Source organism: Chaetomium fimeti (assembly GCF_033439085.1).
Source record: "Chaetomium fimeti strain CBS 168.71 chromosome Unknown B0H64scaffold_1, whole genome shotgun sequence".
Classification (NCBI taxonomy): Eukaryota; Fungi; Ascomycota; class Sordariomycetes; order Sordariales; family Chaetomiaceae; genus Chaetomium; species Chaetomium fimeti.
The window spans coordinates 4,358,375-4,373,142 of record NW_026944329.1 but is presented as its reverse complement, the minus strand read 5'-3'; the positions used below and the strand labels follow the sequence as shown (position 1 = coordinate 4,373,142).

At 53.7% G+C, this 14,768-nt stretch overlaps 6 protein-coding genes across 6 annotated transcripts; 3 read left to right on the top strand and 3 right to left on the bottom strand.

The window, feature by feature from the left end:
• Positions 1-309: 309 nt before the first annotated feature.
• B0H64DRAFT_449893 (major facilitator superfamily transporter) lies at positions 310-2,459 on the bottom strand (the record flags this gene model as incomplete). Its single annotated transcript, XM_062807105.1, has 10 exons — positions 310-660; positions 733-893; positions 946-1,452; positions 1,507-1,578; positions 1,644-1,667; positions 1,724-1,898; positions 1,961-2,012; positions 2,072-2,148; positions 2,208-2,280; positions 2,371-2,459. The coding sequence occupies 10 exons, from the start codon at positions 2,457-2,459 to the stop codon at positions 310-312; spliced, it is 1,581 nt and encodes a 526-aa protein (XP_062664722.1).
• A 616-nt stretch (positions 2,460-3,075) lies between these two features.
• B0H64DRAFT_334904 (putative enoyl-CoA hydratase/isomerase family protein) lies at positions 3,076-5,794 on the top strand (the record flags this gene model as incomplete). Its single annotated transcript, XM_062801116.1, has 2 exons — positions 3,076-4,447; positions 4,496-5,794. 2 exons carry the CDS (start codon positions 3,076-3,078, stop codon positions 5,485-5,487), a joined length of 2,364 nt encoding a protein of 787 aa, XP_062664721.1. The 3' UTR covers positions 5,488-5,794.
• Positions 5,795-5,800: 6 nt separating this feature from the next.
• B0H64DRAFT_471165 (DltD domain-containing protein) lies at positions 5,801-7,309 on the bottom strand. Its single transcript, XM_062807864.1, has 3 exons — positions 6,984-7,309; positions 6,751-6,907; positions 5,801-6,673 (listed from the first exon to the last, which is right to left on the bottom strand). The coding sequence occupies exons 1-3, from the start codon at positions 7,098-7,100 to the stop codon at positions 6,033-6,035; spliced, it is 915 nt and encodes a 304-aa protein (XP_062664720.1). The 5' UTR covers positions 7,101-7,309; the 3' UTR covers positions 5,801-6,032.
• A 221-nt stretch (positions 7,310-7,530) lies between these two features.
• On the top strand, positions 7,531-8,433 carry B0H64DRAFT_315293 (short chain dehydrogenase; the record flags this gene model as incomplete). The annotated part of the gene is made up of 1 exon (XM_062800233.1): positions 7,531-8,433. One exon carries the CDS (start codon positions 7,531-7,533, stop codon positions 8,431-8,433), a length of 903 nt encoding a protein of 300 aa, XP_062664719.1.
• A 2,134-nt stretch (positions 8,434-10,567) lies between these two features.
• Positions 10,568-12,408, top strand: B0H64DRAFT_429118 (FAD binding domain-containing protein; the record flags this gene model as incomplete). Its single annotated transcript, XM_062805882.1, has 3 exons — positions 10,568-10,845; positions 10,926-11,260; positions 11,339-12,408. The coding sequence occupies 3 exons, from the start codon at positions 10,568-10,570 to the stop codon at positions 12,406-12,408; spliced, it is 1,683 nt and encodes a 560-aa protein (XP_062664718.1).
• Positions 12,278-14,648, bottom strand: B0H64DRAFT_382897 (GMC oxidoreductase). Its single transcript, XM_062802907.1, has 2 exons — positions 12,712-14,648; positions 12,278-12,643 (listed from the first exon to the last, which is right to left on the bottom strand). The coding sequence occupies exons 1-2, from the start codon at positions 14,561-14,563 to the stop codon at positions 12,522-12,524; spliced, it is 1,974 nt and encodes a 657-aa protein (XP_062664717.1). The 5' UTR covers positions 14,564-14,648; the 3' UTR covers positions 12,278-12,521.
• Positions 14,649-14,768: the final 120 nt, after the last annotated feature.

Sequence of the window (14,768 nt, the reverse complement as noted above, 5' to 3'; positions counted from 1 at the left end):
CATGTACCTTAGGTATGTGTGGGTGGGGGGGGTCGCGAAGGGGCACAGTCTGGAGAGCCCTCCTCTTTAATATGCCTTTATAGTTGAAAAGTTCGAATAATTGTCTGCCGAGCAGTCTTGTTCTGGGATACCACGGTGGATACACAAACTCCCACTGAGAGCCCGACTAACGTTATCATTATTCACAAACCCCTCCAGGGATGGTACCTTGATGTATGTACATCATCGCCCGCCAGCCTTGCCATTCTGTTTGTCTAATAGCATTGTATTTTTTCCCGTTTTCTTGTCCGCTCAGCCAAGGTCATCTTCCTATTTCTTGAGGCTGTGCCACCCCATTCCCCAAGCAGAGAAAAAGACTGCCGTGTAAGCGAACGCTGCAAGATAGAACTCTCTTGTGAAACTCAAGTTGTAAGCTTCTATGACGCCAGGCAGTTCCTGAGGCGGCACGACTTTTCGTAGGCCAGCGGCCCCAGCGTCGATCAGCGTTTGCATATCGACTGTGGGTGCAAATCTCCTCAAACCGTCTTCAAGACTGTGGCTGAAGATGACTTGAGCGAATGTGAGGAACACGGAACCGCCGAACGATTGACAGAACGCTACTAGTGACATGCCCAGTGGGATTTGTTCGGGCGAGAGAATCCTCTGCGTCGCCACCATGGGCTGGCATAAAAGAAAAGTGTCAGAGTCGGGCAATCAGGTAGACTGGGTACCTAGGAGTATCGAGTCACTTACCATCGTTGTACCACACCCTCGCCCAACTCCAGCAATGATCTGGTAGCCAATCCAGGCGGCGGGGCCGGTATCAGGCGTAAACGTCGATATCAAGCCCGACCCAACGAGACCGAGAATCCCGCTCACAAGAACCCACGGGAGATAATAGCCCATCTTCCCAACTATACGGATTCAGCAATGACCGCACAGGCTCACGCTTTGAGAAGAACTTACCCAAAACACCAGATATTGCAGCCAAGAGCATCTGACTCCCGATACCTGGAGAATTATAAAGACCGCTTGCAAACGGGGATGCGCCTTTCACCACCTGAAAGTAAATCGGCAGGTAGTACAGGTAGACAAGTGCGCAACCCTGTAAAAGAAACATGGTCAAGCAGGACGCCCATACGACCCGTTTGCGTAGCATGGAATATGGGAACATGGCATTCTCGCCCACGAACTTCTCCCACACGGAGAAGAAAGCAAACAGTCCGACCGAGGCGCACAGTAGTCCAAGGATGACAGGATTTGACCACTCATAGACACCGCCACCCCACTGAAGAGCCATGAAGAGCGTGACTGTGAAGGCGGCGAACAGGGCGAATCCAACTGGATCAAGGCCCAGAAAGACCGACAACTTGGTGGTGCTCTTTGCTGTAGTCCGAACGAAGCCGTCCGGTATGGTAAGGGCGGAAAGGATAATGGCTGAGACGGCGCCGATTGGCAAATTGATGTAGAAGCCTAACGCAACTTAGTCAACCTCTGTCGAGCAACTAGAGAGACACGGTGACTTACACCATCGCCAGCCTGCATACTGCGTGATGAAGCCACCGATCAACGGTCCGCCCACCATTCCGAGTTGGCTGACTGATTCAATGGGTGTCAGCGGGGAGGGTGAATCAAGGTCTGTACCTTCACAAGTAGAGACGTACTTAACATCATGAAACCGATGAGTGCTGGATCGATGCTTAGCTTCTCCGTCCTTCGCAGCAATGCGTTCGACCCTACGTACCTGGGCGTTTATGCATTGGAGCAATAGCAGCGATGGTGTTGAGCGCTCCGTTCAGCAGACCAGACGCCCCGAAGCCCGCCGCGGCTCGCGCAAAAATGAAGAATTTCGAGCTCGGTGCCACACCGCACAACAAGGAGCCCAGCTCGAACGCTCCGAGGAAGGCGAGGAAGGTATACTTTGCTATATGTTAGGACAATACAGTGCATTCCCCGGGCTAACCAAGTCCTGTTGACTTGCCTTTAGGCCGAAGCCTAGATATAGCTTCCCCGTCAATGGTTGCATTACGGAACTGGGGCTCCCTGTTAGATATCTCGCCTCGGCTCACCACTGCAGTAAAGACACACTGACCTTGCCAATAGGTATGCACTACCGAACCAGCCGATGTCTCTCAGGGAATGGAACTCTGTCGTGATTTGCGGAATGGCCTAACTTGTTCTTTAGCGCGACGATCATACCCCGTCTGTTGAGCAGCTCGTTTACCCACGGTCGGAAGAATAGACATGTCCAGCATAACCAAAAAGGAGGTCAAGGTCAAGGCCGCGACGACCAATAACACACTAGTATCTGTGGTGTCATCTTTTCCTGCTCCGCTGTCACCTTGAGGCACTTCCCGGCTCCGACTTGGGGGTTGTTCTAAATCGGAGTACGGGGCAGTATGAAGGTCGTCGTCCTGAACGATGCCCTCTGCGCCGCGGGTATCCTGTGAAGTCGATGATAGCAGGGGTTCTTCCTCCATCGTGCACCTCATACCTGTCTGGCTGGTACTGCGTGGCAGAGTTTGGTATGATGGGAGTCGTCGTAGAACCCGCTATTGTCGCCTTAGCAATACAGATTTGTCTTGTCTACATTTACGAGGCATTCCAGGTCACGTTCAGCGTTGATTTTGTGCATGGCCCCCGAGGCGGGAGTTGGGTGTAAGCCGACATTACCGGCCAGCTTACGGCTGGGTGTATGATTATCAGATTATGTCCCAATCAGCTATAAGCATGCAACGTATCTTCGGTCATCGCAAGACGGAATGATTTGCAACTTTTGTGACGGTCGATGGTATGGCTTAGGTGACAATGCTGTCAATCAAAGATTTAAGTATTCCCAATACAACCGGTAAGATGGCATGGCAGAAGTAAACAATAATCTTGCCTCAGTCCTGCCAGCAGCCTGCGAGCTACATGTATCTACCTCCTACTCATCCTCCGCAGGGGAGGTGAAAGCACGTTCAAGGTCAACACTACTGCGAGTAAGACACACCCTGTATCGAGGGATGTGACCCAGACCCGTTTAACTCACATGATTATAGAAGACCACTTGAGATCAAGGCCTGCAGTGGTTTCTGCGCAGCAACAATGACGACAATGGACAAATCCATCGCCATCTCGGGTCCTCCTTTCGACCTCAAACTGTCGTATTGGGATCGGACTTACCCACCAACACACTCGAAGCGAATGCTATGCTTCGCCACGGCAGAAAACGCAAACAGGGAGCAGATTGTGGAGCAGCTTCACATTGCGCTGCACCATACCGTGCAGCGGGTTCCCTTTCTCGCAGGGTCTGTGGTACCCAACTCGGAGGAAGAAGGCGATCGGCCCTGGCTGCGGAATATATCACCAAATGGACACGCATATCTCGACGTCAAAGACCTTTCTGATCAAATCTCGTACGCCGACCTTGCCAAGTCAAACTTTGATCAGAAGCTTTTCGACGCCGACCAGCTGTGTTCTTTACCACAGGTCATCTACATCCAGCAGGAACCCGTCGACGTCTGCCGGTTCCGTGTCAACCTCATTCAGGGTGGCGTCATCCTCGTCATTCAGATTCTGCACACGGTGATCGATGGCAGCGGAGTGACTGAGTGCCTCAAGATCTTTGCAGATCACTTTCGCAAAGCCCAGGCAGGCCAACTCGGGCTTCCCTTGGAGACGGCGAAAGAGACTTACGTCTCGGACAGGACCGCTTTGGTCTCGGGCGGGGGCAGAATTGGAGCCATAGAGAACCATCCTGCCTTCACTACGTCTCCATTTGCCCACGGCAATATAAAAGGGGTCGAGCACGCCTGCAGAACATTTCGCATCAGTCGCGAGGCGCTGGTGGACCTGAAAAAGGCCGCGTCTCCTGAATTCCCGCGTCACGGCGACGATTGGATCTCGACTGGCGATGCGCTTGCTGCGCTAATCTGGCGAAGTATCTTGGTCGCGAGGCACGGAGCGGGAGCTCTCTCTGCCGACGCTGTCGCCAAGTTTGGTCAGCCGGTCGACTGCCGGAAGCTCCTTGGACTGCCCAAGCCATACTTTGGAAACGCATTTTACATCATGCGGACCGACATGCCGTTTGACGCGCTCAGGTCTCCCCAGGCCGGCCTCCGCACTGCTGCAAGCCTTCTACGTGCCGACGTGAAGGCGGTGACGGCCGACCGAATCCGCGATCTCGTTGCTCTGATGGAGAGGATCCGACTGGAAAGCCACACTCGCCTGAGCTTCCAAGAGGATCTGGGCTCATCTGCCATCGTATATACGAGCCACTTCAAGTTCAACATCTACGACATGGACTTTGGACCGGCGTTTGGGGATGGCCGTGTCAAGGCGTTCCGCCACCCGGAACGAGGCACGATAGTGGGAGCAGTGATTGTGATGCCAAAGTGCCCAGACGGCTCTTGCGAATTCACCATCACAGAAACAATCGAGACTCTCAGATGCCTCGAAACCGACCCCTTGTGGACTCGCTATATCGGTAAGCAGAACAAATCGGAGGTGGTGGATAGGTCCTTATGACTCCCAGCGCGCCGTGTTCATTCGGATGACGATGACACCACAAACGCACATGCTCAGCGAATGCATGTGCCTAACGTCTCCAGTGACTCCATTCATGGCCGCTGTGTCGCTCGGACAAATGGTCGGACAAATGGTGTGACAACGGTAGCAACAGAACTGGAAGAATCCGCTCGGCCTTGTCGCACCATCCTCTCTCGCAGCGTCGACGCAGCGCATGTTGGGCAAATATCCGTCATCGAATTGAACCGTCCAAAGTCGATGAACGCCATCTCAAGGCAGCTATTGCTCGAGTTGGACCAGGAGCTTGACTCGGTCTACGCCAGGGCAAGCCGGAGCGAAGTGAGAGCCGTCATCATCGCCAGCACACACGACAAGGTCTTTTGCGCTGGAGCGGACCTCAAAGAGCGGAACAGCATGACGCACGACGAGACGCGGCACTTCCTGGCGGACCTCCGGCGCGTCTTTTCCAAGCTCGCGGCGCTGCCTGTCCCGTCTATCGCGTGCGTATCGGGCCTGGCGCTCGGCGGCGGCTTGGAACTGGCCCTGTGCTGCCATCTCCGAGTGTTTTCCTCCAACGCCGTCGTCGGCTTGCCCGAGACCAAGCTTGCCATCATCCCCGGCGCTGGCGGCACATACAGGCTTTCCCGGATTGTCGGCCCGTCGCACGCTCTTGACATGGTCCTCACCGGTCGTCAGGTGTCGGCTGTGGAAGCAGCGCAAATGGGCCTGTGCAACCGGCTTGTCTTCTCTGGCAAATTGGTCCGTCCGGATCCGGATCTCTCCGCCGTCAGAAGGCTTACTCTTGCGACTGCCTTGTCGTTGGCCCATGATATCAGCGCCGGAGGTCCTGTCGCCATCCGCGCTGCCCTGAGCGCTCTCGCCGTGCCCAATGAAGAAGCCGAAACCGCTGCGTATGCCTCTCTTTTGGGGACCCGCGACCGCATCGAGGCCTTGCATGCATTCCAAGCCAAGGTTTCCCCACAGTACTTGGGGATATAAACTCAGCGTGGTTGACGAGAGGGCCGTGGGTAAGCTAAAGAGATGGCTTCTGGCTTGGTTGACTTGATGAATGTCGAGGCCATCGCAATGATCTCACACAGTGATTGTTACCTACCTAGATAGGCAGCGGTGGCATGGTCAAGGACAGATTTAGAGTAGGTAGTCAGCAATGGTCAAGCATGGTACATACATTATTTCCTCTGTGTTTAGCGATTGGCATCCTCTCCCTTGTTGTTACGTTTCAATACACCACGTCACTTCCAGTTGGCGTCAGAACAGCGACTTGACTGCTTGGTCGAAATGGAAGTACGTAGGTAGAGAGCAAAGATTATTTTTTATTCATGGTATAGAAATTGGCCTCCACTACTCAGCAAACGGTCAAAATGAGGATGCCTCTTTCCCTTCAACATGAGAGATCGCCCTCGTCTGTTCATGTTGCGATAACAGAAATCAGACGGCATCCTAATCCACGCCAATGGCCGTACGTGCTGCGCCCACTGCAGCGAGATGGAAATTGTAGTAGCGACGCTATTTGGAGGGGCTAGTTATACAAGATCCTCCCTTGAAACCGAGTTGAAGAACTCTATCATGGCAGACAGGTTCTCCGTGGATCCCTCTCCTGATAGGATATCCATGTGGCCTTTATTACTGGCCATGCGTAGTCGTTTCGGACACTTGAAACAGTCAAACGCTGCGACCTGATCCACTGGTAAAGACATTGTGTCGTTCTCTGGCACGACCATCATGACCGGCGTGTTGTTTAGCATCTCTTGCAAGAAGTCCTGGGGACGGAAGAGTGCCAGTTTGTGGAATGTCTGAAGGGTGATGCGGTTACGGTATCCATAGCGCTGGGCACCGAGTTCCATCAACGTGTACGCCTCCTTGGCACATGGTCCTCCGGAGCCGCCGTAGCCTGCTGGATTTTCCCCATTGCTGTCGTAAGGAGGTAGGTATAAGGGCTCGTTACCGCTCAACTGAGACCGACGGTCCTTCATCAGCTGTGTAAACAGTTTCTTCCGCTTGTCCGGTCGAATAAACTTGAAAATCGGTGCGACCATCAGGATGGCTGTCACGCGAGGATCAACGGCGCCAGCGCATGCCGTCACACTAGCGCCAAAGGAGATACCCCAGAGTAGGATCTTATGGGGGTCGACAGTCGGTAATGTTATAACGTAGCTGACGACATCTACATGGACCCTCGTTAACCCAGCTCAGGTGCTACACGTAGCCAAAGGGAATGCGACCATGGTGGAAACGACGAACCTGAAATATCCTCGGCGTACTGCCACGGATCCGGCTGGTTTCTGGGGACGCCCTCGCTACCTCCAATGCCTCTTGGATCGTACAGGAGGACGTTGTAGCCTGCTTTATGGAAGCCCTCAGCTGTCTCATCAAGACTCCATTCTTTAACGCAATTAAGCTGCGGAATACCCATGGTCAGCCTTGCTGTGCAAACGCGTCATTCCCCCCTATGTCCCCCCAGCGGGAGAACTTACGCCGTGCGTCATGATAATGGCGGGCGCTGGGCCTGCAACCTCCCAGAGCCATGCTTCCAGTGCAATTCCGTCGATTGTTTTGCACTTGACTGTGCGACGGGCCGTAGATGAAGACATGGTGGGTTTGAACGAAGGAGAGACAGGTAAGGTAAGGTAAGTAAGGTACCTAGGTAACTTTCAACATCCCGTCCTGAACGTATGTCGGTGCCCTCAGGACTGCTGATAGTTCCTCTCTTTTGCGTCCCTGCGTTCATGTTTGTAGAGAAGCGTACCGTGACATGTAGCGGGTTGCGATCGTCACGGGAATAAGCGGCGCAGAGGTAATCATCATCTGTGCAAATAAGCGGATAAAACGCACATAATCGGCACCCAAAGGGAGGTCCCTACAGGTATTTACCAGGTAAGCATGTCAGCACATGCAGTGAGGGGCTCGATGGAAATCTATCATTATCGCGATAGCGTTTCCATGTTCACGGCGCTCAATGCTTCCAAAGGAGAGCATCAATCGTTCCGCCAACTACCTAAGGTTCTTTTTGCTTGTGACCCAATGGGACAATTCGCATCCTCTGAACGGGGCCATGAAGGCGGCCCCAAGAGCGTCCTGATCACAGGTTGCTCCGATGGCGGTCTCGGCGCCGCACTTGCAACAGCTTTTCATAACGCCGGTCTTCACGTCTACGCCACAGCCAGGGACGTTTCCAAAATGAAGAACCTCGCGGCATCGGGGATCGACACACTAGAGCTGGATGTCACATCACCGTCATCCATAGCAAGCTGTGCCAGCAAGCTGCCGAGCCTTGACATCTTGGTCAACAACGCAGCCGTCATGTTGACAATGACAGCAGCAGACGTGTCCGTTGAAGAGGCCAAAAAGCTGTTCGACACCAATCTTTGGGGTACGGTGCGCATGTGCCAGGCGTTCCTGCCACTGCTCATCAAGTCGAAGGGCATGATCGTCAACCACACGTCGATTGCTTCCGTACTCCCTGTCCCCGGCGGGGCGGCGTACGCGGCCTCGAAATCCGCTCTAGCCATGTACTCTGCCATTCTGCGCATGGAAGTCGAAAGCTTCGAGGTCCAAGTCGTCGATCTGAAGACTGGGACCGTCGGACCGACCAACCTCATCAACAACAACTACACGAGGACAGTGACAAGAGCCGATCATTCAATCTTGCCTGCGGGCTCATGTTACCAACCTGCCAAAGACCTGCTCGAACCGATTCTGAGGCAAGACAACTTCAAGGGCTCAGGCATGCGACCCGCAGAGTGGGCGAGAGCTGTGACAGGGGACTTATTGAACAACACGCGGCCGCCGCCTCTTATCTTCAGAGGGCACTATGTCATCTTGGCCAAGTTGGCCGCTTGGCTTCCATTTGGAGCGATGGATGGAATTGTGAAGAAGACGACAAAGTTCGATCAGGTGGATTCGGTGCTGAGGCAACTAGGGTAATGAAGGTACACGAGAGCGAAGCAGAGACAATAGAACAATATCAAGTCTCGGTTTTTAACACTGCCATTGGCCATGCCACATCTGTTGTAACGTTATTATTGTTTGTTTTGTCTGTACATACTAGGTACCGAGGTCATCAGGCGGAGTTGCAGTGCCGAGGTATCCTGGAGGGAGTTGGGTGCTATTGAGTTCCACGGACTCGGGTACGGCAGGCATCTGTTGCTCCTGGACGAAACGAATTGTCTCGTGGTGGGAGTTATATTGATGTAGGCAATATATAATATATAAGCCAAAGCGAAAAGGACATATATTGGACCTCTGATTTGGGGTTATGCCACCGAGCGTGCCGACAAGTGGTCGATCAACGGCCGCAGAACGCTGACGGGAGGAACACCCCCGTTACTACGGTCCAGGACCTGGAGTCGAGGATAGAAGTGCGATGGCGAAGACCAGAATATGAAGAGAGCAACCCAGACCCATCCTACAGCCTTGGTCCACCAGCGCGGCTCGCGCGGGCCAAGGTTGGACTGCACAAGGTCCTCCAACAGAATACCGAAAGCCTGGGTCACAAAGAAGCGCGCTGTGCCGCTGCGATCCCAGGCAATGCCCCAGGGATACTCTTCGGCGAGAAGATGTATGATTGCAGACACAATGAATGTCAGGAAGAGGTGAACATGACGTGTCACTGTTCCTCCCTTCCTCAGTCCAAGGATCGAGTAGGTAGTGTAGTAGGCTGCGCTGCCACTCTTCTGGCGCAAAGTTTGGTGCCAGAATACACTATTGCCAACATTGTCGAATCAGTAAGGTACCTTAATAGGTAGGTATGCACGCTTTGGTGCCAATCGGCACGGACTCAACAGAGGACGACTCACCCCCAGAACCGACGCATTGTATAGGTTTGGCTGATTGGCCCGAAGAGAGGCGGCCAGCGATGGACGTCTTTGAGGCCAGTGACTACGCCCACGATAGCCAGAATGTGGTGCATCGCTCGTATGGCGTAGTACGTTCCCACCCAGAACTCCAACAAGGCCTTCAGCCTGCAAATGACCTCGTCTCTGGACACTTCGGGCAATCGTGACAGCAACCTAACCCTGTCCCACGAGAAGGACACCGCATTCTCTTCCAGTGTCCCTCCCTTTGCTAGGCTCAAGAGATCGAGAACGAGCAGTTCGAATGCCAAATACAGCGCAGACTCGACCAGAAAGCGTGCCCGGCTCGGTACTCGCCCGAACCGTGGAGTGTCTTTGACCTCCCAGGCAGTCCCCGCGCCTCGCCAAGTCGTGACAAGCGAAGTACCGAATCGCAATCGCCCCAACACATCCTCTGCGCCGTTACTGCTCTTGCTGGCGTCATGCTTGGGCTCCGATCTTAGATTGCGATGTCCTCCTGCACCCGATGTCGGCCCACCGGCCGAGTACGACCACCGGCTAATGCAGGCACAGTCCAGATACTGGAATAAAACGCCGACTGTGTTGAAATTGACAAGTCCATGGACAACAGGGTGCGGGATTGCGCCGTTGAGAGGAAGGGTATAGAGAGTAAGAAGAAGGAGCAAAGGAAGCAAAGCCGGACGCAGCATGGAGTTTGCCGCGGTAAATCCAAGGACCAATATAACAAGCATGTGCTGGCATGCGTTGCAGAGGAGCATGAGGGGCAGGGGTGGCGTAGACATGATGAATGCTGATGCTGCTGTTGTGTAGGTGGTCAATCCGGCGGAATGGCGCGCGTTAATTAGGCGCATTGGCCGCAAGGACATGTCTGGAGGTGGAAACCTACGTTATATTTGCTTGATAAACATATCGCAACATGCATTTTAGTCAAAATGGGTCGTGTATGGGAAATACCTAAACTGCAAGATGCGGCGTAATCGGACGGAAGAGCCGGGTGTAATGATAATCGCTGGGGTGATTACCTCCGGACCTACCGTATACAGCCTGGTATTATACGTAGGTATTATTATCATTGTGTCCGAGAACGAAAGGAGCTCGTAATAGGCGTCAATGCTGTCAGACAGGATTGTAAACCACTTTATTTTATTACCTGATAGCATCAAATACGATCCGAGTTGTTTCCCTTTACGAAGGACTGTCCTTTCCGTCCAATTCGCTTGCACCTCTTCTCAACCAAAGCAGATATGGTCAATTATTGCACTATCCTTGCACTAGCCCTAGGAGTGCTCTCACCCGCCTTCGCACTTCCCTCGCGACCGCACTCTCGACCGCACAATGCATCTTGCCGCTACCTCCCCACCGACGCGGGGTGGCCTACAAGGGCGGATTGGGACCGTCTGAACAACACAGTCGGTGGCAAGCTTATGCGGGGAGAGCCGTTGGCTCAGTCCTGCTATCCGTCGTTTGAAGATGCTGCAAAGTGCGCCCAGGTTCGAGACGGCTGGGGCAGCAATAGCCTGTAGTAAGTACATGAACACCTACTACATAATAGGTACTCTGCCTGAGGTGCTTAGCTAGGGTATGTACTCACTACGGCTCTAGCTACGATGATCCAGTCGCAGTCATGTCGCCGTTCTGGCTGAACAATTCGTGCAATCCTTTCTTGTCTTCTGCCGGCCACACGCGGGCGTGCACCCTCGACAACGTTTCCTCGTATGCGATCAATATAACCGACGCAGCAACCGTCATTGCGGGCATCGAATTCGCACGCCAAAATAACATCCGTCTGTCGGTCAAGAATACGGGCCACGATTACCTTGGACGTTCCACCGGAAAGGGTTCGTTGGCACTGTGGACACATAACCTGCGAGACGTCTCGGTCAACATGAACTACACAAGTTCCAAATACTCGGGGCCCGCCGTCAAGATTGGGGCTGGTATGCTCGCGCATGAGGTGGCTAGCATTATAGCAAAGCATGGTCTGCGGGTGGCAGGCGGCCTATGCCCCAGTGTAGGAATCGCAGGAGGGTTTTCCCAGAATGGTGGTTACGGCCAACTCTCTTCTCTCTATGGATTGGCTGCGGACAACACGCTGAAGTTCGAAGTCGTCACCACCGACCTCAGACATTTAATTGCTTCGCCATCAACCAACGCCGACTTGTACTGGGCATTGAGTGGTGGTGGCTCAGGCAACTATGCCGTTGTTCTCAGTCAGACCGTCAAGGCACACCCGGACGGCCAGATCGCGGGCGCAACTTTTGTGTTTACGAGTACAAACACCACGTCGTTCTGGTCGGCAATTCAGGCATGGTACCGGCTAAGTCCACGGTTCAATCTTATACCGGGCTTGTCGGCATCGTGGATCTTCAGTAGTGGGCTCTTCAGGCTCACCGCGGCAACCTTGCCGGGGGGCACAGCGTCGGATATGGACGCCATCCTTCGAGACTTCTACCAAGCCGCACAAGAGCTCGACATGGCCTTTGTCGCGAGGAAGACCATAGTAAAACCATCCTTCGTGGAGCTATACGACACGCTCGTTCCCCCCAGCCGCGCCGATTCATCTTTCCCTTCCAACAACACAATCGGAAGCCGGCTGGTACCAGCCAGGGTTGTCCAAGACAACTTGACAGCCTTACTGGATGTTTACCGGCGCATTCTCGAAGACGATACAGTGCCTGGCATGATCGCTGTCGGCGGCACGAGCAACAACGTATCACACGCCAACGTTGGCGTCGAGCCCGACAGCAACGCAGTGCTCCCAGCGTGGCGAGACGCTCTCTTGTCTTCTAGCGCTGCCGTCTCGTTTGCCGTCAACACGAGCATCCAGGATCTGCAATTCATCCAGGCAAAGGTCAATACGTGGCAGGACTGGGTGAAAGCTTTGACTCCGGGAAGTGGCTCTTACATCAACGAAGCGACATACGACAACCCTGACTGGAAGTTGGATTACTATGGCAACAACTATGAAAGGCTTCTTCGGGTGAAGGAGAAGTACGACGGAAATTTCACCCTCTGGCAGCATACATCGGTGGGCGCGGATATGTACTGGCAGGAAGACGCAGAAGGCCGATTATGTAGGGTGTAGGAACATACATGTAATCCCAGGTGGCCCCAAAAGCTCGTCGGTTTGAGGCCCCTAACCGAGTGGTTGAGCGCCTGTATAAGTACCTACCTATGATTAACATATCAAGTGTCCTATCAATCATGCCTTCCCATCGGCACCTGCTCAGGGATGACATCAGTAGTAGAATATGGCCTCGGTCTTGCGGTCTTCTTGTCCGTGTGAATGATGTCGTCCGCAATCTTCTCTGCCAGTCCATCTACCCCAGACTCTCGTTAGTGATGCCTTTTCAATGCCTACTTCTCGTCGCGGCAGTCTGATACTTACAAATCGTTCCCTGGATGTGGCCCGGTAAAAGCACCGGCAAAGAGGATGCATCGACGACGCGAACGTTGTTGATGCCAAATACGCGAGCTTTGGAGTCGATTACGGCCATCGGATCGTCTTTCCGACCCATCTTCGCCGTGCCCGAAGCCTGAAAGAGCGGGTTGGCGTATGTCTTCACAAATTCCAGGACCTGAGCATCCGTCTTTAATACAGAGGCAGGCGGAAAAGATTCGTGACCGACCAACACAGGTTGAAGAAGCGTGCTGCTCAAGATGTCCTGTAGGCGTCGGAAACCTTGGAGAGCCATTTGGGCATCGCGGGGATCGTTCATCCAAGCTGGGTTGACCAGGGGATTGTCCTGCGCTCTGGCTGACGTGATAGTAACGTTGCCACGGGAGAACGGGGAAGAAAGCGCGACTGCTAAAGTTGCCCAGTTGTGCCCATCCGGGCTTCCAAGAAAGCCCGGCTGAGGGCCGCCGTACGCTGAGAAGGCTACGAACTCCAACTCGGGTCTATCGGCATCGAGTAGATCGAGCGAGTTGCGTATGGATGTTGGCAGCTTCCGCCGGTATATCTGGGGCAACTTCTCGAAGGCAAGCAAGTCACCCGCGTATGTGGTATATGGCCCCCGAGGTGGGCTCGATCCATAATCCCTCAGAGCTTGTACGGCTGCCTCTGCATTCCATTGGAGCTCCGCGGTGGTTGGGATGCTGACCCGCCTGCTGATTCCAGCGCATACTTGGTCACCAAGATTCTGGCCCACTCCGGCAAGGTCGGAGACGACGCGGATTCCATGTTGCTCAAGAATTGCTCTGGGGCCAATTCCGGATAGCATGAGGAGCTGCGGGGAGCGAAAAGCACCGGCGGACACAATGACCTCTTTCCTACAAGCCATCTTGAGTTGAAGACCGCCATAGTCGAATTCGACACCGCTCGCAGTCTTGGAAGCGTCGAAGAGAATTCGAGTCACCAGGGCGTTGGCGTAAACAACGAGGTTTTGGTTGTTTATGCCCAATCCGTTGAGGTAGCTGCTGTCTGACGTCTCCTTTGTGAAAGAAGTGGCATCAAGGGTTGAAAGCTGATAGCCGACGCCATGAAGCGAACCGCCGACGAAGCCATCCGAATTTTCTTCAAAACCTAGTCCAGTGAGGGCCTTCTTGACCCAAGACGCCCATGGCCAGGCATAGTTGCCGAATGTGAGTTGCAGCGGGCCCGAGGTATGGCCTCTCCAGTGCGGCGGAAACCGTGCCGTGCTGTTTGGGAAGCGGTGTGACGATGGGGCGGTGAAGTTGATGGGCTTGATCAGGTGAGGATGAAAGTTGTTCCAGCTGTAGGATTGGTCGTCTACGGCATCCGCCCACTCCTGGTAGCTGCTCTTGGGGGCGAATGTGAAGGCTTGGTGGCTCCTAGTGGACGTTCCCCCAACCGCCTTTCCCTGTGGGTAGAGTCGATGTAAACCGGCTTGCGGGGTCGTGGTCAAGTTCCAGTCGACTATCGGATTTATCAGGGAGCCCGCGTACGTGTGCTGAAAGGCGGAAGCGTACAATGGCACTTGGCTGAAATTGCCATTGCCCAAGTAGTGAAGAGAGCCGGCTTCTATCAAAGCGACGGTACTGCCTGCCTCAGCAAGACGAACTGCCACTGGGATACCGGCCGTTCCGGCTCCAACAACAATATAATCAAAAGTGACCGGAGCGGTAACATTGAAGATGTCAAAGATTGGCAGCCCGAAAGATGAGCCAAGTAGTCTTGACGAAGCATGAGGCACACACACAAGTAGGGTAAGGAACTGGGCCAGCGCTACCGCCATGACAATTGAAGGTGCTCGTGCTTTTGCCGACCAAAATAGCATAGAGATGGATCAATGATTCAATACCGTGTACCAATGATAAGAGCATCAAGAGCGCGGACACCTACCGTGACCTACGAAGGCTAAGGGAAGTGCTTATCATGCAGGGTCAACAGCAGAAAATTACAGAGATGCCCAAGTGAATCCCAGAAACATTCATGAAATATTCATCATGATAATGAGCCTCATGCGTTATTAATGATAATAC

Coding starts and splice junctions, on each gene's coding strand:
- B0H64DRAFT_471165 (XM_062807864.1), bottom strand. CDS start 7,100: ATGTCTTCATCTACGGCCCGTCGCACAGTCAAGTGCAAAACAATCGAC. Junction 6,908..6,983: donor CCATTATCATGACGCACGGC/GTAAGTTCTCCC, acceptor GGTATTCCGCAG/CTTAATTGCGTTAAAGAATG. Junction 6,674..6,750: donor GTACGCCGAGGATATTTCAG/GTTCGTCGTTTC, acceptor GGGTCCATGTAG/ATGTCGTCAGCTACGTTATA.
- B0H64DRAFT_382897 (XM_062802907.1), bottom strand. CDS start 14,563: ATGCTATTTTGGTCGGCAAAAGCACGAGCACCTTCAATTGTCATGGCG. Junction 12,644..12,711: donor CCACATCCAGGGAACGATTT/GTAAGTATCAGA, acceptor AGTCTGGGGTAG/ATGGACTGGCAGAGAAGATT.